The sequence below is a fragment of the Salvelinus fontinalis genome, chromosome 4, assembly GCF_029448725.1.
Source record: "Salvelinus fontinalis isolate EN_2023a chromosome 4, ASM2944872v1, whole genome shotgun sequence".
Lineage (NCBI taxonomy): Eukaryota > Metazoa > Chordata > Actinopteri > Salmoniformes > Salmonidae > Salvelinus > Salvelinus fontinalis.
Window position 1 is genome coordinate 46,578,168 of NC_074668.1, and position 26,705 is coordinate 46,604,872.

Consider the following 26,705-nt stretch of genomic DNA (forward strand, 5'->3'; position numbering starts at 1 on the left):
CAAACGACTTCAAGGATGGCAGTCTCAGTCTGAAGCGAACATAGAGCAGTGGAAGAATTCAGTTTGAGTCTTCAGGCAAATGCTATTCACCCTGGAATACAATGATTGGACACCAGGGGCCTCAGTTTCTATGCAATATGAAAAAAATATTTAAAAAATTGGCTAACGTACAATCGATCACTGGAGAATAAACTGGAGGATCTCTGTCGAGACTATCCTACCAACAGGACATAAAAATTGTAATATCACTGAGTTGTGGCTGAACAACGACACGGATAATATACAGTTGGCTGGGTTTCCCGTGCACCGGGAGGACAGAACAGCTACGTCTGGGGTGTGGACGAGGGGTGGATGTGTGTGTTTATTTGTCAATAACAGCTGGTGTGCAATGTCTATTATTAAGGAAGTCTTGAGGTAGAGTACCTAAAAAATTGCTGTAGACCACACTAACTAGCAAGAGCAGTCTATTTACCATCACAAATCGATGCTGGCACTAAGGCCAACTTTTTTTTAATGCAGGCAAACTTAAATCCGTTTGACCTAATTTCTACCAGCATGTCACATGCAACCAGAGGGGGAAAAAATTCTAAACCACCTTTACTCCACACACAGAGATGCATACAAAGCTCTCCCTCGCCCTCCATTTGGAAAATCTGACCATAATTGTATCCTCCTGAATCCTGCTTATAAGCAAAAACTAAAGCAGGAAGTGCCAGTGACCCACTCAATACGTAAGTGGTCAGATGACGCGGATGCTACGATACAGGACTGTTTTGCTAGCACAGACTGGAATATGTTCCGGGATTCATCCAATGGCATTGGTGAATATACCACCTCAGTCACCGGCTTCATCAATAAGTTCATCGATGACGTCGCCCCCCACAGTGGCCGAACGTACATATCCCAACCAGAATCCATGGATTACAGGCAACATCCGCACCGAGCTAAAGGCTAGAGCAGCCACTTTCAAGGAGCGGGACACTAATCCGGACGCTTATAAGAAATCAAGCTATGCCTTCAGACGAACCATAGAACAGGCAAAGCATCAATACAGGACTAAGATTGAATCCTACTACAGCGGCTCTGATGCTCGTCGGATATGGCAGGACTTGCAAACTATTACGGACTACAAAGGGAAAACCAAGTCACGAGCTGCCCAGTAAAGAAAGCCGACCAGACAAGCTAAATTCCTTTTTATGCTTGCTTCAAGGCAAGCAACACTGAAGCATGCATGAGAGCACCAGCTGTTCCAGACGACTGTGTGATCACGCTCTCTGTAGCCGGTGTGAGCAAGACTTTTAAACAGGTCAACATTCACAAGGCCGCGGGGCCAGACGGATTACCAGGACGTGTACTTAGAGTATGCGCGGACCAACTGGCAAGTGTCTAAACTAACATTTTCAACCTCTCCCTGACCGAGTCTGTAATACCTACATGTTATAACCAGACCACCATAGTCCCTGTTCCCAAGAAAGCAAAGGTAACCTGCCTAAATGACTACTGCCCCGTAGCACTCACGTCGGTAGCCATGAAGTGCTTTGAAAGGCGGGTCATGGTTCACATCAACACCATAATCCCGGAAACCCTAGATCCACTCCAATTTGCATACCACCCCAACAGATCCACAGATTACGCAATCTCAATCGCACTCCACACTGCCCTTTCCCACCTGGACAAAAGGAACACCTATGTGAGAATGCTGTTCATTGACTACAGCCCAGTGTTCAACACTAAAGTACCCACAAAGCTCATCACTAAACTAAGGACTCTGGGACTAAACACCTCCATCTGCAACTGGATCCTGGACTTCCTGACGGACCGCCCCCAGGTGGTAAGGGTAGGCAACAACACATCTGCCACGCTGATCCTCAACACGGGGTCCCCTTCTGTACTCCCTGTTCACCCACGATTGCGTGGCCAAGCATGACTCCAACACCATCATTAAGTTTTCTGACAACACAACAGTGTTAAGCCTGATCAACGATGAGACAGCCTATAGGGAGGAGGTCAGAGACATGGCACTGTAGTGCCAGGACAACAACCTCTCCCTCAATGTGAGCAAGACTAAGGAGCTGATCGTGGACTACAGGAAAAGGAGGGCCGAACACTCCCTCATTCACATCGACGGGGCTGTCATGGAGCGGGTCGAGAGTTTCAACTTCCTTGGTGTCCACATCACCAACAAACTATCATGGTCCAAACATACCAAAACAGTCGTGAAAAGGGCACGACAAAACCTTTTCCCCCTCAGGAGACTGAAAAGATTTGGCATGGGTCCTCAGATCTTCAACAGGTTTTACAGCTGCACCATCGGTTTGCATCACTGCCTGGTATGGCAACTGCTCTGCCTCCGACCGTGAGGTGCTAAAGAGGGTAGTGTGTACTGCCCAGTACATTACTGGGGCCAAGCTTCCTGACATCCAGGACCTATATACTAGGCGGTGTCAGAGGAAGGCCCAAAAAACTGTCCAAGACTCTAGTCACCCAAGCCATAAGTTGTTCTCTCTGCTACCGTATGGCAAGCGGTACCGGAGTGCCAAGTCTAGGTCCAAAAGGCTCCTTAACAGCTTCTACCCCCAAGCCAAACGACTGCTGAACAATTAATAAAATGGCCACCCGCACTATTTACATTGACCTCCTTTGTTTTTACACTGCTGCTACTTGCTGATTATTATCGATGCATAGTCACTTTACCCCTTCCTACATGTACAAATTACCTCGACTAACCTGTACCCCTCGTATATAGCCTTGTTATTATTTTGTGTTACTTTTTATTTCTTACTTTAGTTGGGAAATATTTTCTTAACTATTTCTTGAACTGCATTGTTGGTTAAGGGCTTGTAAGTAAGCATTTGATGGTAACCTGTTGTATTCGGCACGTGACAAATAAAATTTGGTTTGAAAATACTACTTAGGAACAGAATTTAGAATGTGTGTTAGCATAGAAAAAGTGTGATTTATCAAACAATCTTATGAGCGTCATGCACACACTGGTAGGAGATAACCATAGATAAATACCAATATTGTTCTCAAAGCCTCAGTGCTTGTGAGTGACCTTGGCTGTTTGTGTTTCGAAATTGGTTAAAATAATCCCTTTAACACATGGGGAATATACAACACCCTACCATGAAATACAACAGTGAAACAAAAAAAGCTTTAAAAAATTTAATTAAATTTCTGAGACTGAAATAGAGGTGCTAATGTCTGCGATTGAGTTCAACCAAAATGTTTTATTTCACTCATTCAGTTGTGGCTTAACCAGTAAAAATATAAGCATAGCTACAAAGAGAGGACCATTAGGACAATTCAAGTTGCTTTAGCAATGGCAAAAATACTACAAATGAGTAAACAACACTCATCAATAAGCCATCCATCTTGTAGACATATAGGCCAACAGTCGTGCATTCCACCTGGCCACCCTATTCAGCAGCATCTTTTGAGCATCACATAACCTATCAAATGCACATAAAGAGCGGAAGCTTTTTCTGTTCACATGCACAGTTAAAATCACCATCCCAAAATGATTTCATGGCAATGTGGATGCTGTCTATTGCTCTGTTCATATTTGGGAACCCATTGATGGCGGCATGGCAGACACCCCTCTTGACTTCACCCAGTTGTGCGATGGTATTAAAAAAAAAACATTTAACCAGGCAAGTCAGTTAAGAACAAATTTGGCCTACACCGGCCAAACCTGGACGACTATGGGCCAGCTGTGCGCCGCCCTATGGGACTCCCAATTATGGACGGTTGTGATACAGACTGGATTCAAACCAGGGTGTCTGTAGTGACGCCTCTAGCACTGAGATGCAGTGCCTTAGACCGCTGCACCACTCGGGAGCCTGTATGTTACTGTTAGTTTTGCTGATTAATGCATTCAAGACATTGGCTCATCAAGGGCTCCGAGATGCCGATCAGCAAGCTCCCTTCGGAAATGTGCCCATTGCCAAAAACCCGATAGGGACAGTGGCGATTTTAGCATGTAAATCTTGGCGGGGCAAACTCCACATTTTTGGGGGGTTGATGCATGCCAGCAAAGCCTCTACACAACACTAAAGTCCTGGCCAAAAGTTTTGAGAATGACACAAATATACATTTTCACAAAGTCTGCTGGCTCAGTTTGTATGATGGCAATTTGCATATACTCCAGAATGTTATGAAGAGTGAGCAGATGAATTGCAATGAATTGTGAAGTCCCTCTTTGCCATGCAAATGAACTGAATCCCCCCAAAAACATTTCCACTGCATTTCTGCCCTGCCACAAAAGGACCAGCTGACATGTCAGTGATTCTCTCGTTAACACAGGTGTGAGTGTTGACGAGGACAAGGCTGGAGATCACTCTGTCATGCTGATTGAATTCGAATAACAGACTGGAAGCTTCAATAGGAGGGTGGTGCTTGGAATCATTGTTCTTCCTCTGTCTAACATGGTTACCTGCAAGGAAACACGTGCGTCATCATTGCTTTGCACAAAAAGGGCTTCACAGGCAAGGATATGGCTGCCAGTAAGATTGCACCTAAATCAACCATTTATCGGATCATCAAGAACTTCAAGGAGAGCGGTTCAATTGTTATGAAGAAGGCTTCAGGGTGCCCAAGAAAGTCCAGCAAGCGCCAGGGCCGTCTCCTAAAGTTGATTCAGCTGCGGGATCGGGGCACCACCAGTACAGAGCTTGCTCAGGAATGGCAGCAGGTAGGTGTGAGTGCATATTCACGCACAGTGAGGCGAATACTTTTGGAGGATGGCCTGGTGTCAAGAAGGGCAGCAAAGAAGCCATTTCCCTCCAGAAAAAACATCAGGGACAGACTGATATTCTGCAAAAGGTACAGGGATTAGACTGCTGAGGACTAGGGTAAAGTCATTTGATGAATTCCCTTTCCAATTGTTTGGGGCATCTGGAAAAAAGCTTGTCCGGAGAAGACAAGGTGAGCGCTACCATCAGTCAGTCCTGTGTCATGCCAACAGTAAAGCATCCTGAGACCATTCATGTGTGGGGTTTCTTCTCAGCCAAGGGAGTGGGCTCACTCACAATTTTGCCTAAGAACACAGCCAAGAATAAAGAATGGTACCAACACATCCTCCGAGAGCAACTTCTCCCAACCATCCAGGAACAGTTTGGTGACGAACAATGCCTTTTCCAGCATGATGGAGCACCTTGCCAAAAGGCAAAGTGATAACTAAGTGGCTCGGGGAACAAAAACATCGATATTTTGGGTCCATGGCCAGGAAACTCCCCAGACCTTAATCCCATTGAGAACTTGTGGTCAATCCTCAAGAGGTGGACAAACAAAAACCCACAAATTCTGACAAACTCCAAGCATTGATTATGCAAGAACGAGCTGCCATCAGTCAGGATGTGGCCCAGAAGTTAATTGACAGCATGCCAGGGCGGATTGCAGAGCTCTTGTAAAAGAAGGGTCAACACTGCAAATATTGACTCATCAACTTCATGTAATAAAAGCCTTTGACACTTATGAAATGCTTGTAATTATACTTCAGTATTCCATAGTAACATCTGACAAAAATATCTAAAGACACTGAAGCAGCAAACTTTGTGGAAATGAATATTTGTGTCATTCTCAAAACCTTTGGCCACGACTGTACATGAATTGCACTATAACGGTGACAAACGGTGCCCACAAACTGTTAGGGCCTACATAAAGCTGTCCCAACAGCAGAGCTTTCTTTTCAGCACCATGGAGTGAATCCTTACCACTGCTACACTTGGCTATTAACGGAGCCTCGTCTGGCAGCGAAACAGTTAATTCAGCCTAATTTACTGCCTTTTCAAAAAACATAGCTCATATGGCTGACTTGCTTAAACAAATGTGGTTTCTACTGACAATTGAAATGTACAAACTATGACATAAGGGAATGATGAGCGGAGAAGAGGCAATCCGTAATTTTGATTAAGACAATAAGTGAGCTAGGATGGACGTAGTCTGTTTGAACTATTTGTTAAGCACTTTTGAAATGTACAGCGACAGAATTCAGAACATGGGCCGTTCTTGCAGTATTCTCCCTTTACACCAAGTCAGAACCGTAGGATAAATAAAGGGGGCATATAAGCAGACAATGAAAGCTCTTACAATATTAGATGATTACATTTCTCACAGGCTATAGGCTATAGGTTACATGTGCACCACCAAGTCAGAACAGTAGGCTAAGTTATGAGGATGAAGGGACCAGCTTACGACACAACATATACTTAGTGTTACTTTCTTAGCTACAGTATCTCCCCGGTATATTAAATAATTTCTGCAGCATACAAGACAATTTTGGACATACCTTGTTGTGCTGTGCTCACTTGAACAAGAAGGTGGTGCGGCGGTTCTTCTTGTGGGAAAATTTTGTCATCAAAGTCTGGCATTTTCTGGATTTATGGTGCTTTCAAGACAACTGGGAACTAAGGAAAAAAACAAGGTCGAATCATGACGTCTGTGATCTTCTGGTTGGAGTTCTAGAAAGAGGCCGGAGTTCCCGACTTGGAATTCCGAGTTGGATGACTGTTCAAAACGTATGTTCCCAGTCGGAGGTAGTTTTTTTTTCAGAGTTCCCAGTTGTCTTGAACTCACTGAAGTCGGAGATTTCCTAGTTCCGAGTTTCCAGTTGTTTTGAATGTGGCAGAAGTCATGCTAGATTGACAGCATGGCCAACGTATTCAACCTGTTCTGGCCCATGGCATGTGAATGTTTATCCTTTTAAGCTTGGAAAAGAGACCATTAAACCCAGACTTGGACCACACACCCACTCCACTGAATAGCAGGCTAGTGATTGCTTTGCAATCAATCAATCAAATATATTTATAAAGCCCTTCTTACATCAGCTGATGTCACAAAGTGCTGTACAGAAACCCAAACAGCAAGCAATGCAGGTGTAGAAGCACGGTGGCTAGGAAAAACTCCCTAGAAAGGCCGGAGCCTAGGAAGAAACCTAGAGAGGAACCAGGCTGAGGGGTTGTCAGTCCTCTTCTGGCTGTGCCGGGTGGAGATTATAACAGAACATGGCCAAGATGTTCAAATGTTCATAGATGACTAGCAGAGTAAAATAATAATAATCACAGTTGTTGTAGACGGTGCAACAGGTCAGCACCTCAGGAGTAAATGTCAGTTGGCTTTTCATAGCCGAACATTCAGAGTATCTCTACTGCTCTTGCTGTCTCCAGAGAGTTGAAAACAGCAGGTCTGGGACAAGGTACCACATCCGGTGAACAGGTCAGGGTTCGATAGCCGCAGGCAGAACAGTTGAAACTGGAGCAGCAGCACGACCAGATGGACTGAGGACAGCAAGGAGTCATCAGGCTAGGTAGTACTGAGGCATAGTCCTAGGGCTCGGGTCCTCCAAGAGAAAGAAAGAAAGAATTAGAGAGAGCAAACTTAAATTCACACAGGACACCGGATAAGACAGGAGAAAAACTATTGCAGCATAAATACTGGAGGCTGAGACAGGAGAGGTTGGGAGACACTGTGGCCCCGTCCAACAATACCCCCGGACATGGCTAAACAGGCAGGATATAACCCCACCCACTTTGCCAAAGCACAGCCCCCACACCACTAGAGTGATATCTTCAACCACCAACTTACTATCCTGAGACAAGGCTGAGTATAGCCCACGAAGATCTCCCCCACGGCACGAACCCAACCCGGACAGGAAGATCACATCAGTGACTCAACCCACTCAAGTGACGCACCCCTCCTAGGGACGGCAATGAGGAGCACCAGTAAGCCAGTGTCTCAGCACTTGTAATAGGGTTTGAGGCAGAGAATCCCAGTGTAGTGAGGGGAACCGGCCAGGCAGAGACAGCAAGGGTGGTTCGTTGCTCCATTGCCTTTCCGCTCACCTTCACACTCCTGGGCCAGACTACATTCAATCACAGGACCTACTGAAGAGGTGTCTGCGTCTCTCACATGGGTAGGCAGACCATTCCATAAAAATAGAGCTCTACAGAAGAAAGCCCTGCCTCTAGCTGTTTGCTTAGAAAATCTAGGGACAGTAAGGAGACCTGCGTCTTGTGACCGTAGCGTACGTGTAGGTATGTACTGCGGGACCAAATCGGAAAGATAGGTAGGAGCAAGCCCATGTAATGCTTTGTAGGTTAGCAGTAAAGCCTTGAAATCAGCTCTAGCCTAAACAGGAAACCAGTGTAGAGAGGCTAGCACTGGAGTAATATGATCAAATTTTGGGGTTCTAGTCAAGATTCTAGCAGCCGTGTTTAGCACTAACTGAAGTTTATTTAGTGCTTTATCTGGGTAGCTGGAAAGTAGAGCATCGCAGTAGTCTAACCTAGAAATTACAAAAGCATGGATACATTTTTCTGCATAATTCTTGGACAGAAAGTTTCAGATTTTTGCAATGTTGTGTAGATGGAAAAAAGCTGTCGTTGAAACAGTCTTGATATGTTCGTCAAAAGAGAGATCAAGGGCCAGAGTAATGCCATGGTCCTTCACAGTTTTATTTGAGATGACTACAACCATCAAGATTAATTGTCAGATTCAACAGAAGATCTCTTTGTTTCTTGGGACCAAGAACTAGCATCTCTGTTTTGTCAGAGTTTAAAAGTAGAACATTTGCCACAATCCACTTCCTTATGTCTGAAACCCAGGCTTCCAGGGAGGGCAATTTTGGGGCTTCACCATGTTTCATCGAAATGTACAGCTGTGTGTCATCGGCATAGCAGTGAAAGTTAACATTCTGTTTCCGAATGACATCACCAAGAGGTCAAATATATAATGAAAACAATAGTGGTCCTAAAACGGAGCCTTGAGGAACACTGACATTTACAGTTGATTTGTCAGAAGACAAACCATCTACAGAGACAAACTGATATATTTCCGACAGTTTTCAATCTCTCCAAAAGAATGTGGTGAATGTCTAACAGCACGAGGACAGATGTAGAGCCTTGGTCTGAGGTCATTTACCACCTTCACAAGTGCAGTCTCAGTGCTATGATGGGGTCTAAAAACAGACTGAAGCGTTTCGTATACATTGTTTGTCTTCAGGAAGGCAGTGAGTTGCCGTGCAACAGCTTTTAAAACATTTTTTGAGAGGAATGGGAGATTCGATATAGGCCGATAGTTTTTAGATTTTCTGGGACACGGTTTGGATTTTTCAAGAGAGGCTTTATTACTGCCACTCTTAGTGAGTTTGGTACACATCCGCTGGATAGAGAGCCATTTATTATGTTCAACATAGGAGGGCAAAGCACAGGAAGCAGCTCTTTTAGTAGTTTAGTTGGAATAGTGTCCAGTATGCAGCTTGAAGGTTTAGAGGCCATGATTATTTTCATCAATGTGTCAAGAGATATAGTATTAAAAAAACTTGAGTGTCTCCCTTGATCCTAGGTCCTGGCAGTGTTGTGCAGACTCAGGACAACTGAGCTTAGGAGCAATACTTGCAGTTAGCCACTGATTCCATCCAAACCACTCATTGTTGAAATTGCTATTTCCAACTTGTTGTGTAATTTTATGTCCAATGGCCGATGAGCACCGATACGTTTTTTTCTATAGTTTATCTTCATATGACAAGGATTTAAATGATTTGTCAGTAGTTTTTCAACTTAATTCATGAAGATTTATTATGATACCTGGTTGTCTAGCTTGCAAGCTAAGATTTTGAAAGTCTGATGTTGACATGATCAGTCCAATCAAAGCTACGGTAGATATGTGATTTGACGTCATTTTATCTGTAGCCAATGACCTTGAGCCTTCTTGGATGGTCACTTCTAATGTACATCAATGGCAGCACCCAAGGGCCTTGAATGTTTGAGCTCTCCCTGTAGATTTTGTGATGACGTAGTGTCCCCACAAGTGACAGAACACTGAGACAATCATGGCGCGACTAGAGAACATTACCAACCCCTACGTTCTGTATTTTTCGCTGGCTGCCCCACCACCACAGAAAGCACTGAGCTAGGCTGAAACATCTGCATTTTGGAGCTACCTTACTCAAGAAAGCAAAAAAGAGACCATGTTTGATTGCGGCTTCATTATCTCCATGCAAACTGATATGTGACATATTAATGCCCAAATAACATGCAAAACAGCTGTTGGCTGCTTTTCCATTACTCTGCGTTCCAACTAATCACAAACCATCTCAATTGGGTTGAGGTCGGGTGATTGTGGAGGACAGGTCATCTGATGCAGCACCCCATCACTCTCCTTCTTGGTCAAATAGCCCTTACACAGCCTGGAGGTTTGTTGGGTCATTGTCCTGTTGATAAACAAATGATAGTCCCATTAAGCACAAACCAGATGGGATGGCGTATCGCTGCAGAATTCTGTGGTAGCCATGCTGGTTAAGTGTGCCTTGAATTCTAAATAAATTTGAATTCTCTGCTTCTCTCAAATTTGGACTCATCAGACCAAAGGACAGATTTCCACCGGTCTAATGTCCATTGATCGTGTTTCTTAGCCCAAGCAAGTCTCTTCTTATTATTGGTGTCCTGTAATAGTAGTGTCTTTGCAGCAATTTGACCATGAAGGCCTGATTCACCCAGTCTCCTCTGAACAGTTGATTTTGAGATGTGTCTGTTACTTAAACTCCGTGAATCGTTTATTTGGGCTGTAATTTCTGAGGCTGGTAACTCTAATGAACTTATCCTCTGCAGCAGAGGTAACGCTTTCCTGTGTCGGTCCTTGTGAGAGCCAGTTTCATCATAGAGCTTGATGTTTTTTGCAACTGCACTTTGGTGAAACTTTCAAAGTTCTTAAAATGTTCCATTTTGACTGACTTTTCTTGTCTTAAAGTAATGATGGACTGTTGTTTCTCTTTGCTTATTTGAGCTGTTCTTGCCATCATAATATGGACTTGGTCTTTTACCGAATAGGGCTGTCTTCTGTATACCACCTCTACCTTGTCACAACACAACTGATTGGCTCAAAAAACATTAAGAAGGAAATAAATTCCACAAATTAACAAGGCACACTTGTTAATTGAAATGCATTCCAGGTGACTACCTCATGAAGCTGGTTGAGAGAATGCCAAGCGTGTGCAAAGCTGTCAAAGGCAAAGGGTGGCTACTTTGAAGAATCTCAAATATGGTTACTACATTATTCCATATGTGTTATTTTATAGTATTGACGTCGTCACTATTATTCTACAATGTAGAAAATAGTAAAAATAGTGAAAAACCCTGGAATGAGTAGGTGTGTCCAAACTTTTGACTGGTACAGTATATATTCAATAGATGTTATATATTATATACAGTACCAGTCAAAGGTTTGGACACACCTACTCATTCCAGGGTTTTCTTAAATACAATACATTAAAATTGTAATAAATAAAATGATTTAAAAATAAATAGTATTGCTGACCTCCAAAATGAGTGAATCCTGAGACCTGATTCTTCTTACCAGGATTTAGGGCTTCTAGAATCTATGGTATTCTGGAATCGACTATAGATTCCACCCGAACCACACCGGGACTGCTTCCTCACAACAATATTTTAAAATACTGAAAGACATTATGAAAGTGCACAGTGTCGGATAGTAGTGCTTTCTTTTTGTGTATCATTTTCTATCTAATATAATTAAATGTGTTGTAATGGAGTGTAGCTGTGGGCACACGTTGCATAATGTAACCTGCTGTTGACTTCATATAGAAAATCTCATATGCCATGTCTTCAGTTTTTATTGCTTATGTTGTCAGTAATATAGCTAAGAATGAATTGCTTAGCCAAGTGAGTGTGGCCATAGGCTTATATTCATCTTGCTTCATCATATGGTGTAAAAAGTACTGTGGATATGACAAACTCACTTCATACAGTATCTTACAATGTGCTATCATAATAGGTGAAACCCCATCAGAAAAATAAATCAAGATGTTTCCTTTTTAAATGGTTATTTGGTCAACTAAACACAATTTTGAGTTTGTTGGCTTATGAATTACGTGTCTAACTATCCACTGAATCATCCTTTATTATTCTCATTCAATTTAGCGGTTTCTCAACTTCAGGAAGTTTACGGGCAAGAAAGTGATGCAACTACTACCAAAGTAATGCAACTGCTTCATGGCCTGAGTCATGCTGAGTGTAATCAATTCAAATTGCATTGGTTCACGTATTTAGCAGATGTTATTGCGGGTGTAGGAAAATGCTTTTGTTCCTAGCTTCAAAAGTGCAGTAGTCTAACAATACACACAAATCTCAAAGTAAAATAATGGAATTAAGAAATAGATAAATATTAGGATGAGCAATGTCGGCGTGGCATTGACTAGAATACAGTAGAATACAGTATGTAAACATTATTAAAGTGGCCAGTGATTCCATGTCTATGTACATAGAGGTTGTTGCACTAAGGTGCCGGGTTGACTAACCGGGTGGCAGCCGGCTAGTGACAGTGACTAAGTTCAGGGCAGGGCACTGGGTGGAGGCCGGATGGTGATGGCTATTTAACAGTCTGATGGCCTTGAGATAGCTGTCTTTCAGTCGCTCTGTCCCAGCTTTGATGCACCTGTACTGACCTCTCCTGTATGATAGCAGGGTGAACAGGCCGTGGCTCGGGTGGTTTATGTTCTTGATTATATTTTTAGCTTTCCTGTGACATATGGTACTTTAGGTGTCCTGGAGGGCAAGCAGTGTGCCCCCGGTGATGCATTGGGCAGACTGCACCACCCTCTGGAGAGCCCTGTGCTTGCGGGGGGTGCAGTTGTCATACCAGGCGGTGATACAGCCCGACAGTATGCTCTCAATTGTGCATCTGTAAAGATTTGGCCAAGCCAAATTTCTTCCGCCTCCTGAGAAGGCTGTTGAGCCTTATTCACCACACTGTCTGTGTGGGTGGACCATTTCAGATTGTCAGTGATGTGTACGCCGAGGAACTTGAAGCTTTTCACCTTCCCCACTGAGATCAAGTCGATGTGGATGGGGGCATGCTCCCTCTGCTGTCTCCTGAAGTCGACGATCAGCTCCTTCCTTTTGTTGATGTTGAGGGAGAGGTTATTTTACTGGCACCACTCCACCAGTGCACATCCTCCCTGTAGGCTGTCTCGTCATTGCTGGTATTCAGGCCTACTACTGTTGTATCGTCTGCAAACTTGATAATTGAGTTGGAGGTGTGGGTGGCCACGGGTGAACAGGGAGTGCAGGAGGGGGCTGAGCACACACTTTTGAGGGGCCCCTGTGTTGAAGATCAGTGTAGTGGAGGTGTTGTTTCCTACCTTCACCACCTGGGGTGGCCCGTCAGGTTGGTCTAGTACCCAGTTGCACAGGATGGGGTTCAGACCCAGGGCCCCGAGCATAATGCTGAGCTTGGAGGGTACTATGGTGTTGAAGGCTGAGCTGTAGTCAATGAACAGCATTCTTACATAGGTATTCCTCTTGTCCAGATTGGAAAGGGCAGTGTGCAGTGCGATGGCGATTGCATCGTCTGTGGATCTATTGTGGCGGTATGTAAATTGAAGTGGGTCTAGGGCAGGGTGGAGGTGATATGATCCCTAACTAGCCTCTCAGGGCACTTCATGATAACATAAGTGAGTGCTACAGGGTGATAGTCATTTAGCTCAGTTAACTTTGATTTCTTGGGTACAGGAACAATGGTGGACATGTTGAAGCAAGTGGGGACAGCAGACTGGGATAGGGAGAGATTGAATATGTCCGTGAACACTCCAGCCAGCTGGTCTGCGCATGCTCTGAGGATTCGGCTAGGGATGCCGCCTGGTCCAGCAGCCTTGCTAGAGTTAACACGGTTAAATGTCTTACTCATGACGGCCACGGAGAACAAGAGCTCACAGTCCTTGGGAGCAGCCTGCGTCGGTGGCACTGTTGTCTTCCAAGCGGGTGAAGGTGTTTAGCTTCTCTGGGAGCAAGACCTGGGTGTCCACGATATGGCTGGTTTTCCCTTTGTAGTCAGTGATTGTCTGTAGTCCCTGCCACATACGTCTCGTGTCTGAACTGTTGAATTGCGACCACGCCAGCCCAGGACCTCTACATCTGGCTTTTTCACCCGAGGGATTGTCTGAGACCAACCAATGAAACTGTGGGTTTGCACAACCAAAGAATATCTGCACAAACTGTCAGAAATGGCCTCATGAAACTCATGCATGCTCATCGTCCTCAGCAGGGTCTTAACCTAACTGCAGTTCGGCATCGTAACCAACTTCAATGGGCAAATGCTCACCTTCGATGGCCACTGGCATGCTGGAGAAGTGTGCTCTTCACGGATTAATCCCGGTTTCAACTGTACCGGTCAGATGTCAGACAGGGTGTATGGCGTTGTGTGGACAAGCGGTTTACTGATGTCAACAGAGTGCTCCATGGTGGCAGTTGGATTATGGTATAGGCAGCCATAAGCTTCGGACAATGAACACAACTGCATTTGATCCATTGGCAATTTGAATGCACAGAGATACCGTGATGAGATCCCGAGGCCCATTGTCGTGCCCTTCATCCACTGCCATCACCTCATGTTTCAGCATGATAAAGCACAGCCCCATGTCGCAAGGATCTGTACACAATTCCTGGAAGCTGAAAATGTCCCAGTTTTTCCATGGCCCGCATACTCACCAGACATGTCACCCATTGAGCATGTTTGGATGCTTTGGATCGACACGTACAACAGTGTGTTCCAGTTCCTGCCAATATCCAGCAACTTCAACAGCCATTGAGGAGTGGAACAACATTCCATAGGTCACAATCAACAGCCTAAACAATTCTATGTAAAGGAGATGTGTTGCACTGCATGAGGCAAATGGTGATCACCAAATACTGAGTTTGAGATCCACACCCCTATTTTTTTTAAGGCATCTGTGACCAACAGATTTAGATCTGTATTCCCAGTCATGTGAAATCCACAGAATAAGGGCCTAATTAACTCATTTCAGTTAACGGATGTCCTTATGAACTGTAACTCAGTAAAATCTTTGAAATTGTTGCATGTTACATTTATGTTCAGTGTAGTATTACAGAGAAACAACTTTAAAAAATAAATAAACAAATAAATACATAATTTTAAACAGGACAAATATAAGAGGGCACGTGCACTTGTGGCCCCTATGGTCATAACTTCTCTGTTCATATCAATCTCATAACAAAAAATAAATAATTACAAATTTCAAAATGACACAAAGTGCAGTTTTCAAAAAATGGCCACCAAGACTTAACTTGATATAGCTGAGACTAAAAGTTCCAAGTTTAAACAAAAACCCATATAGCAGACACGTTTATACAAAATAATTTACAGTACATGAATGAATAAATACGTTTTTAGTATACATTGAACATTTATGGCATTACTAACACTTTAGTATACAGTATCAGAATGAAAATATTCAGCCTGTTATCTGTGTGTTCTGAGGATGCAAGGAGGACGTCATGAGATGTGAATGATAGGGGAGTCAGTGGCTGTGTTCCAAATGGCACCCTATTCCCTATTTAGTGAACAACTTGGGCTCTGCTCAAAAGCAGTTCACTAAATAGGGAATCATTTGGGACACAATCTCTCAATCTCTGGGGCTTTCTGACCTTCCTGGACGTCATAGTACTACTTCCTGTTCTTCTACCCCACTCACCAACCACAGCTCTCAAACCTCTATGAAACACCATTTGAGTCAGAGGGAGATGCTCTCTCAACCTAGCCTAATTTAGGCTCCATAGATGAGGAGCAGTAGGGACAGAAAAGACCAGGATGGAAATGTCTATGTTCCTCTCCATGACAAGAGTGAATTGAATAACTTAAAAGTGAATAACAAATTTGATAGTGTTCCTTGCAGTCCTTGTTCCGTTTCGAAAATAAATTAGAACCTACACTTAAAACAAACTAAAATAAATAGATGTAAATATATACTGTGCAGTAATTAGTAAGTAATTCACATTACTGGCGATGGGCCTGTGTCCCCTTATTGTTGATTTACATGAAATTCATGAATAAATATCCTAAAATCACCCTTAAGTGACAATCACTCTCTCTAACCCTCACATACAGTATTAGCCTTAAAGCCAGCAACTTCCAACACCACGGCCAGAAAGTCCTTATGCCGGTCTAGCACTGCCCAGCCATAGATCTTCTTCTCATACTCATCACGGGACACGTCTTGGGGCACCTTGGTGGACACAGTAGTGGTATTTGAGTCCAGGATCTGCAAGAGCTTTTCTACGCGGCCAAAGAGGTTCTGGAGACGGTTCATGGAATCCCTCAGGAGCCGCAGGAGTATCTGAGTCTCATTATCTGAGGCCTCCAACAGGTCAGTCATGTATTTAGTTACTGTGTCTATGTGCCAGTGGAAGAGCATGGCTCTGTTGTGGATGTTCTGTAGCTTCACCTTATGGGTGGAGCCAGTGATGGTTGTTGGTGGGACCCCATCCACGCCTGGGGCCTGCTGATCGGTTGGGAAGCCATTTGTATTGATCTGGAAGAGCATAAAAGTGGACTTTCAATTCAATTGCACATTACTTGCAGCTTGGTAGTAAACACAGCAGCATAAAATATACTGCTAAAGTTTATAATACACAAATCAGTGGTTATTACAGTTAACCTCTTCCCCAGGCTAATTTCTACCAAATATAACAGAGAGAGATGGCCGGTAGACAAAAACAATACACAGTAGTTACACTAGCGAGCTAAGAGCATGACTATCCCTCAACGCTCTTGTAAGTGAACAGTATTTGTTTTGGTAGATAAAATGCAGTTAGTTACAGGTATAGCTTTCCCAGGAATAATACTCAGCAGTGTTTGAAATACTGAGAAAACACCACGCAATCTTGAGTCATTTAGTGGGGAGTTCGCGATTGTCACTGTGACCAACTGGGGTTTAAACCCTGATTCCCTGTGGTCCTCAAGATTGCGTTAGCCCACTGAGCTAAAGGCCAGGCATCGGGTCAAGTTTCAGACAGATATTCCCCGAAGCAACTCAGTTGCATCTTGTTACTTACGTAAGTAGTCAGGAGGATGCCAGCTTCGTGATCCAACAGGTTGGAAAGCTCTACGATCTTGTCTAAAGCCTTCTGACACTTGTCCATGTTTCCAGAGTGGGGTGCAGCTTGTACCATCTCCAACTTGATTACAAGGAGAACACAGATGAACACTGGGGAAATTCAAAATGTACAATGTAAAAGGGACACAGCACGCATGAACACTTAGGAACATGATCGCACACACACGTAAAAGAAAATGAAATGTGCACCTAGTCACCAGCAAAATTACAAATCATGAAACCATAGATTATACCATTACCAAGCCAAGTATGTGACAAAGGATTAACTGTCAAACTCAATATACATAAATATTACTTTAAATATTAAGTATACATATTTACCAAAGTCTGTTAGAGTTGTTCTATGCTGGTGAGCCATGGAGACACTAATGGTGGGTTAATCGACTCACTAATACTGTATGACTGGTGTCTCTAAAACAAGAAGCATTCTGATGGAAACAAAAATGTACTCCGTAAAAAAAAAAAAAAAAATATCACATAATGGTTGTCATGAAGACATTGCATCACTAAATAGTGTGACAAAGTATGTGTAATACGTCTCACGCCATGTCCAAGCTATTTGTTGTGTAAATTCATTCAAAACAAAGTAAATGTTAATATAAATGTTAATATAAATGTTATCGTAACAAATTGGTGACAATGTATCCATAATGAAGTCCAGAAATACATTATTTAATTCAATAGTCTTTATTGAATAAAGCAGTACATTTTACAAATATTTCACAGAACATATTTTTTTTATTGTACAAAATGTCATTGTACCAAAGAAAAATATTATTTCTAATGATATTAGTAGCTTCATTATCAATCTACAAGGAAATGAAAAACAAAGTTGTTTATTGTGCAAATTGAAAAAGAAAATGTAAATAAGACATAGTGTTGATCGTATCAAAGCTACAAAAGTAAAGAAATGTTGACCCTTAAAAAAATTCTGAGTAACTTGATGTTGTAACTGCATCACGGCATCGGATAAAGCCGCACTTAACCTTGGATGATCATGGGATTTTTGTAATATATTTTGTGGTATTGCCTGCATGTTTTCCAAGAAAATACAATTCTGATAGATTTGTTTAACAATTAACAGAATCATTTCCACAAATACACTAAGTTAGAACTTTTTTGAACGTCGTAAAAAACATAATTGGCCAAAATAACACTCTGTGCTGAGATTTCAGAGTGTCTTAGGCTATTGGGGGTGCGATTAGAAAATGTACGTGCCCTACTACAAGTAGAATTTGTGAAGATGTGGCGAATATGACGCACCAATGGAGATTTTTTGTTTATACCAAGCATAAGTTGTGCTTCACATAATTCACTCACACAATTAATTTGACCTTTGACACAAAGGGGGTCTTTGACACATTCTATTACGATATGAACATCACTGGAAGACTCAGCCGTGTTTTTTTTACAATCCTAGTCACATGTTCGTGCCATGCTGCAATCAGGAAAGTAACATAAGAAAGTCCTCACGGTAACACTTTATAAAACGACTACAGGTATAATGCGTTATAAGAGTGTATGCGCCTTTATAACAATGCGTTAAGACAAGGCTTAGGCTATGATAGGTATCCCCCTTTCTCTTTAACGTTATATCGCTCTATGTAGAACATTTTCAACGGACTCAAAATTGCTGTTATTTAGTCAGCTCTTGTTATGGGGTGATAAGACATAAGGGGGTTATATAGGCTTATAACAAGTCTTAGAATGCATTCATTATAACAACATCATAATGCATTATACCTGCAGTCCTTAAGTACAGTTTTACCATCATCACAACTGGACTTTAAATTCACCAATTCACGTATCCCGCTGTGTGCATTGGTCAGGATCCAGGCAGCATCCAATCGGTGCGTGTCCTTTAGGAGTCTGGGAAGACAAGAGGCTCTCTTCACAGACACCCCCTACTAGAAGCGCTTTTGGTGGTCATGGCAACAAAGTTCATGGTTAATACTGCTCACGCTGCAGTGCTAGTCTAGGCACAGAGTTAGCATCTCCCTCCAGCCCTGTACTGCCCCAGGCCCAAGACACGGAGAGGGGCGTAGTACGGACCAGGCCGCCATCAGCAGGCTGGCTCTTTCCTGTGCTGCTGGAGCATCTCAGTCACACTCACTATGTCCTCTTCAGGGACCTAGAGTAGAACACAGGAGAGAAGAGGTTGCGATTCCTATTCCAATGCCATCAGCATCTTCAGCATGAGAAGCATTCTAACTGATGGTTCATCTCCAAAGTGTAAGGTTTCTGTGGGGTTTTCCTACATAGGATAGACCACAGGGGTATTTGAATAACACATCATATTAGTAAAAGCATTTTATCTTGGGCTGGTTGACATTTGAAGATAAAAGGCTAGGGGGAAGTTTAAAACAGTTTGTTAAGTCAGACATCCATCTCTTCACGTCAAACTACCAGTGTCATTCAAGTGCCAACTATGTAGATGGCGCAGAAAGACACCGCTGACGCCAAACCAACATACAAGTTGTAAAGTCCAAGGGAAGCCGATGATTTAGCATTATCCGGTGTTGAGACTTCTATGACAAATCAGAAATGAAATATGTAATTGAAGAGCCGCTGACATTCTTATAATTTCTGTAACCAGATATGTCCAAGTCCTGCTACACAAACACCTGCTACTGTAATTTATCCTTAGATAACTGATCACGGCATTCGTTACACACTAGCCCGAATCTCTGGCGAACAGTGCCCTCCGCTGGCCAGAATCAGAAAGTACCCCCTTCTAGAGTTCTGAATTCCAAGTTACATAGAGTAATGCTGGGTGTAAACTCACATCGGCAGTTTAAGGCTTACTCACCAGGGCATGGTCGAAGCTGAAGGTGCTGATATAATAGGCGGAGATGTCACTGTCGGCTAAAGGCTGGGATATCTGGGCAACAATGCCACACTCCTCTGGAAAACAAGGCGGAGAAAGAGAGAGAGAGATACACTAAAATATTAGTGTGCGTGATTGAATCCCAATCCCATATTATTAATAATTAGGATTAAAGGGTAGCCTACCGAAACCCAGAGGCTGTCCCCCAATGCGTACCATCCTCCACAGCTCCCCGGAAGAACTTGTGAAGAGAAGATCAGCAGGGAACCTAACAAGAACAAACACACACACACTGCTGTTACCAACCTGATATGTCCAACTGCCCCCCGACACAAAGATGCAACAGCAGGGACCACCGGTAGTCTCTTCTCCCTGGCACTGTAGCGGTGTGCCCAGATTCTGGTGAGCAAGATAACCCAGTGTGTCATGTGAGAGCTTCAGGGCAGCTCAGATTTAAGAGAGAGGTGAAAGGAGATGAGTCTTACTGTCTCTGTGCCTCAGTGTCCATGACCAGAGAGACGTAGCCATCGATCAGGGAGAAGGAGAAGAACTTGATACAGTCCAGATCCTGGCTGGGAAGAGCGCCCTCTTTAGGACTGGGGGAGAAAATAGTTGACACTTTATCAGGACTGTAGGGTCTTACAGGTTAATGTCTCCAGACACACACACACACAAAAACATTTTTCCAGTCCTTATTAATTAGTTCATTATCAAATAGTTTACCGGATATTATGCTCAAAGGCAAAATGTACCCCTATATTACGATCAACCCCGTGTTATTGACTGGTTTTACACAGTGGTCATCTTTTGTATTAGTAAGGCTATAACTGAGAAAAGGTCACAAAAGGAAAGGCACTGTATGCAAGAGCAGGTTTCACCTGCTGGAGTAGAAGAGCACGTCGATAAGTGTGGTGGCAATGGCAGGCAGAGTGTCTGGGTCTAGACTCATCACACAGAACTGGTTCGGTGGTATCAGCACCGGGTGCACTGTAGGCTGGGGGGCTGGAAACAAAAGGAGAATATTGAGTTGGTTTTCATTTACAAATCTCAACCATGTGTGAATGAACCCGATGCACTGGGACTGAAGAGTGGTCTGAAAAGCAGTAAAGACAGTAGCTACAGTGCATTCTGAAAGTATTCAGACCCCTTGACTTTTCCCACATCTTGTTAAGTTACAGCCTTATTCTAAAATTGATTAAATAAACGTTTTACCTCTCCAATCTACACACGATACCCGATAATGACAAAGCGAAAACTGATGTATACATTTTTGGAAATTAATGAAATCACAGAAATACGTTATTTACTGAAGTACTCAGACCCTTTGCTATGAGACTTGAAATTGAGCTCAGGTGCATCCTGTTTCCATTGATCATCTTTGAGATGTTTCTACAACTTGAATGGAGTCCACCTGTGGTAAATTCAATTGATTGGACATGATTTGGAAAGGCACAAACCTGTCTATTTAAGGTCCCACAGTTGACAGTGCATGTCAGAGCAAAGACCAAGCCATGAGGTCGAAGGAAATGTCCCTAGAGCTCTGAGACAGGATTGTCTTGAGGCACAGATCTGGGGAAGGATACCAAAAAATGTCTGCAGGTCCAAGAACACAGTGGGCTCCATCATTCTTAAATGGAAGAGGTTTGGAACCACTAAGACTCTTCCTAGAGCTGGCCAAACTGAGCAATCAGGGGTGAAGGCCTTGGTCAGGGAGGTGACCAAGAACCCGATGGTCACTGACAGAGCGGCAGACTTTTTATGTGGCGATGGGAGAACCTTCCAGGACACACCATCTCTGCAGCGCTCTACCAATCAGACCTTTATGGTAGAGTGGCCAGACGTAAGGCACATGACAGCCCAATTGGAGTTTGCCGAAAGGCACCTAAAGGACTCAGACCATGAGAAAAACAAGATTCTCTGGTCTGGTGAAACCAAGATTGAACTCTTTGGCCTGAATGCCAAGCATCACATCTGGAAAGAAATATGGCACCATCCTTACGGTGAAGCATGGTGGTGGCAGCATCATGCTGTGGGGATGTTTTTCAGTGGCAGGGACTGGGAGACTAGTCAGGATCAAGGGAAAGATGAACGGAGCAAAGTACAGAGACATCCTTGATGAAAACCTACTCCTGAGCACTCAGGACCTGAGCACTCAGGACCTCAGACTGGGGCAAAGGTTCACCTTCCAACATGACAACAACCCTCAGCACACAGCCAAGACAACCCATGAGTGGCTTCGGGAAAAGTATCTGAATGTCCTTGAGTGGCCCAGCCAGAGCCCGGATTCAAACTCGATTTAACATCTCTAGAGACCTGAAAATTGCTGTGCAGCGACGCTGCCCATCCAACCTGGCAGAGCTGGAGAGGATCTGCAGAGAAGAATGGGAGAAACTCCCCAAATACAGGTGTGCCAAGCTTGTAGAGTCATACCCAAGAATACTCGAGGCTGTAATCACTGCCAAAGGTGCTTCAACAAAGTACTGAGTAAAGGGTCTGAATAAATGTGATAGTAAAAAAAAGTTTTTTAAAAACTGTTTACACATTTGCAATGCATTTCAATTTTAGAATAAGGCTGTAACGAAACAAAATCTGGAAAAAGGGGTTTAAATACTTTCCAAATGCACTGTATGCATCAGCTATGAGTCAGAGATAATGGATTTAACTGCATGTCGAATCCAAAACGGGTTAACAATTGTGTTAATGTACATTTGTTGCACATCCATCCATCTCCCTCTATCCTTCTCTCCCCATCCCTCATCCCTCTCTCCTGAACCGTACCTTCTTTGCCGTTCTTCTGGAAGCCATTGTGGACATCTTGGCTGAGTACAGCTGAGTACTCTCCCCCCACCTCTCTGTAGATGTTGAACTCTTCCTCCAGAGTGTGGATAACTACAGCCAGGTCCTTCTCCCGCACCTGAGGAAACAACAACAACAAAAAAGCTGGGAAAAAAAGCTTATTTTGTAGTCAAAATAGACTAGTTGCCTACCTGGCTCAACACTACCACCCTTGTGTAATATGCTCCCTCCCTCATTTGACACTACCAGTTTTTTGCCTCGCCATAACAGAGCCCATGAACTCTGAGAACTATGTCAGGAATTAACATATTTGCTGACAGGGCCGTCTGGCACTACGTCTGCTATTTCTGCCCACTTAACGCTTTCACTGGTGAGACGTCAACAACTGCTATTAGAATATTCCGCTAAGTTCCGGTTCTCAGGACAGTGGCTGTTAATACCTCACCTGTTAAAATGTCAAGTTCACAAATAATACAGCCCATCGCTAAGCAACTCTGTCACGGTTAGACACCAGGGCCATGTTTAGGAGGGTGTAACAAAACAGAATTTCTGTCTGGACATTAAGGCCCATTATGTTGTCGAAGAACAATAAATAAATCATATCAGCCAACCCAATCAGCCCCAGGTATAAACTGGTCGGAATTACAGCCACAGTTTGCGGACTCACCAGGATGAAGTCCGTCTGATAGGTGGACAGCATGAAGACTGACACGTGCTGCTGGGCCAACGGGGCGATGACGGATTTGGCGATCTTGGTCACGCCCACCGCTTGTGAGCTGCTGGAAGCGTTGCCGTTGGAGATGACGTTGAGTGGCAGCCACACGGAACCCTCCACCTGAAGGTGCTCCGAGGGCTGTAGCTCTGGAGGGGGGAGTAGGGGAGAGGGTCACGTCAGGACAGGGAGCAGACACACGCAAACAACACACACAAGTTGGACACAGGCCAAATGCAAAGTTGTTATTTTACCAACCTAGCCTCAAGCCATGTCTACACAGCTGCTTTAAGTAATTTCCTCTGAACTCCACCCCCACTGCCGGTGCCTTCCTTCGTGGGGTCTAAAATACCTATGCCATTTATAAACTATCACTCAGCTATGAGTTACAAATTAGGAAGTGGATCCAATGTCATGACATAGAAATAAGTTGGGACTAGGATGGAGTTTCCCCAAGAGACTGATCTGAAGTCAGTTTCGTAGTTGTACCTCTAAGTGGTTGAGATTAAGATTTGGGGAGGGTAAGGTGATTCTGGAGCAGTAGGCTACTTCGATCACTAGACTGCTTGATGGTTATTGTGTGTGTGGGTGTGTGTGGTCAAGAGTCAGGGTTCAACCAGACTCTCCTCTAACTTCCCTGCTCTGTTTGCATCAGTCTATTCACACCGGATGGGCACGGGCCAGGGAAAACAACACTGTTCCCTACTGGGCCTAGCGGGTCTAAACTGATCCACAAACAGGATATTGCTCATTCCTCACCTTCATTGCAAAACAGTGTTTTAATCAGTTATTTGGTGACAAAAGAATATATTTCGTATAGTTGCATACTTTAATGTTTCACTATTTTTATTTGTATGAAATTCATTGAGTAGGATGGTCCTGGTGCACAACCACAATGTACAGTTGAAGTCAGAAGTTTACATACACTTAGGTTGGAGTCATTAAAACAAATTTTTCAACCACTCCACAAATTTCTTGTTAACAAACTATAGTTTTGGCAAGTCGGTTAAGGACATCTACTTTGAGCATGACACAAGTAATTTTTCCAACAATTGTTTACAGACAGATTATTTAACTTATAATTCACTGTATCACAATTCCAGTGGGTCAGAAATGTACATACACTAAGTTGACTGTGCCTTTTAAACAGCTTGGAAAATTCCAGAAAATGATGTCATGGCTTTAGAAGCTTCTGATAAGCTAAATGACATAATTTGAGTCAATTGGAGGTGCACCTTCGGATGTATTTCAAGGCCTACCTTCAAACTCAGTGCCTCTTTGCTTGGCATCATGGGAAATTCAAAAGAAAGCCCAAGACCCCAGAAAAAAATTATTGTTCATCCTTGTGAGCAATTTCCAAACACCTGAAGGTACCACGTTCATCTGTACAAACAATAGTATGCAAGTATAAACACTATGGGACCATGCAGCCGTCATCCCGCTCAGGAAGGAGATGCGTTCTGTCTCCTAGAGATGAACATACTTTGGTGCGAAAAGTGCAAATCAATCCCAAAATAGCAAAGGACCTTGTGAAGATGCTGGGGGAAACAGGTACAAACGTATCTATATCCACAGTTAAATGTGTCCTATATCGACATAACCTGAAAAACTGCTCAGCAAGGAAGAAGCCACTGCTCCAAAACCACCATAAAAAAGCTAGACTACGGTTTGCAACTGCACATGGGGACAAAGATCATACTTTTTGGAGAAATGTCCTCTGGTCTGATGAAACAAAAAAATAGAACAGTTTGAACATAATAACCATCGTTATGTTTGGAGGAAAAAGGGGGATGCTTGCAAGCCGAAGAACACCATCCCAACCGTGAAGCGTGGGGGTGGCCGCATCATGTTGTGGGGGTGATTTGCTGCAGGAAGGACTGGTGCACTTCACAAAATAGATGGCATCATGAGGGATTAAAATTCTGTGGATATATTGAAGCAACATTTCAAGACCTCAGGAAGTTAAAGCTTGGTCGCAAATGGGTCTTCCAAATGGACAATGACACCAAGCATACTTCCAAAGTTGTGGCAAAATGGCTTAAGGACAACAAAGTCAAGGTATTGGAGTGGCCATCAAAGCCCTGACCCCAAACCTATAGAAAATTTGTGGGCAGAACTGAAAAATTGTGAGCAAAGAGGCCTACAAACCTGACTCAGTTACACCAGCTCTGTCAGAATGGGCCAAAATTCACCAAACCTATTGTGGGAAGCTTGTGGAAGGCTACCCAAAACGTTTGACCCAAGTTAAACAAATTAAAGGCAATGGTACCAAATACTAATTGAGTGTATGTAAACCTCTGACCTACTGGGAATGTGATGAAAGAAATAAAAGCTGAAGTAAATCATTCTCTCTACTATTATTCTGACATTTCACATTCTTAAAATAAAGTGGAGATCCTAACTGACCTAAGACATGGAATTTTTACTCTGATTAAATGTCAGGAATTGTGAAAAACTGAGTTTAATTGTATTTGGCTAAGGTGTATGTAAACTTCCGACTTCAACTGTATATGTAGTTAGACACAGGCTAATAATGCATTGTACTGGATTAAACCATGAATGCATTCAGCTCTGAGTTTTCTAAAGGAAATGTGTTTGTTGCTATGCTACTTTATCCTCTATAGCATTATGTTTCAAATGTGTGAAGTGAACTTCTTGTTCTTCACCCCCTGAAGTAATTGAACACTTGTTGACTGGGAAACTAAATGGTATTTATTCACAACATTAACAGGCAGTTCCCGAACCCTTCAATCACTAATGAAACGTCACTCGCTCATCCCCTCCCTCTCTTTCCCCCTATTGCTCTCGCTCTGTCATTACCCTTTCCATCTCTCTACTCCCCTTCAAAGGGCCACTGTTCTGATTAGAATCATTTGTCAGGAGAAGCCCCTTGTGGCGTCACTGCACCAGCTTTCACCACTTAAAATAGAAAGAGAGAAGGCCCGGAGGCAGTGTGCGCCCGTAATATCAACTACATCTGCGAGAAAAAGACTCTGGGAATAATATGACTCAAAGATAAGAATGGGCCATAAAAAACATGTGATGTGACATTGAAGTTGTTACAGCATGTTAAGGGACTGCGATTGAGAATAGGCCATGAACGGAGGTTTGTTAAGTGGTGCCTCTGGTTAACTTGATAAGAAGTAGGGGAATCATTTACCTTTAAATCCCTCTTCATCGAGGACGACAGTGAAGTTCTCTGGGGTCTCTGTCAGACTGAAGAACTTGCATCTGAGAGAGACGGAGAAAGAGAGAAGGGGATAGTCAAGAGGCAAACCGCTGGCCAATCACCAAGCCAAGCTGTAGTCTTCCCTGTGCCAACATTCCCCCAGCTTGGTCTGCTCTGCTCACAATGTCTGTACCCAATCCAACAAGGTCTTGCTTTGCTTCAATCACCCACAGTTGAAAAAAATATGTATCCTGGAGAGAGCAGAGCCAGACCC

At 43.4% G+C, this 26,705-nt stretch overlaps 1 protein-coding gene across 1 annotated transcript in view; it reads right to left on the reverse strand.

Moving 5' to 3' along the window:
- Positions 1-17,610: 17,610 nt before the first annotated feature.
- LOC129853884 (cytosolic arginine sensor for mTORC1 subunit 1-like) overlaps positions 17,611-26,705 on the reverse strand; it is a 35,362-nt gene continuing 26,267 nt past the window's right edge. Inside the window, exons 2-9 of the mRNA XM_055920360.1 lie at positions 26,423-26,493; positions 23,218-23,411; positions 22,533-22,668; positions 20,633-20,756; positions 20,240-20,350; positions 19,940-20,022; positions 19,737-19,831; positions 17,611-19,058 (exon numbers count right to left, since the gene is read on the reverse strand). Coding sequence (XP_055776335.1) covers positions 18,990-19,058; positions 19,737-19,831; positions 19,940-20,022; positions 20,240-20,350; positions 20,633-20,756; positions 22,533-22,668; positions 23,218-23,411; positions 26,423-26,493 — 883 coding nt within the window. The 3' untranslated portion in view covers positions 17,611-18,989. The remainder of the gene's footprint in view (positions 19,059-19,736; positions 19,832-19,939; positions 20,023-20,239; positions 20,351-20,632; positions 20,757-22,532; positions 22,669-23,217; positions 23,412-26,422; positions 26,494-26,705) is intronic.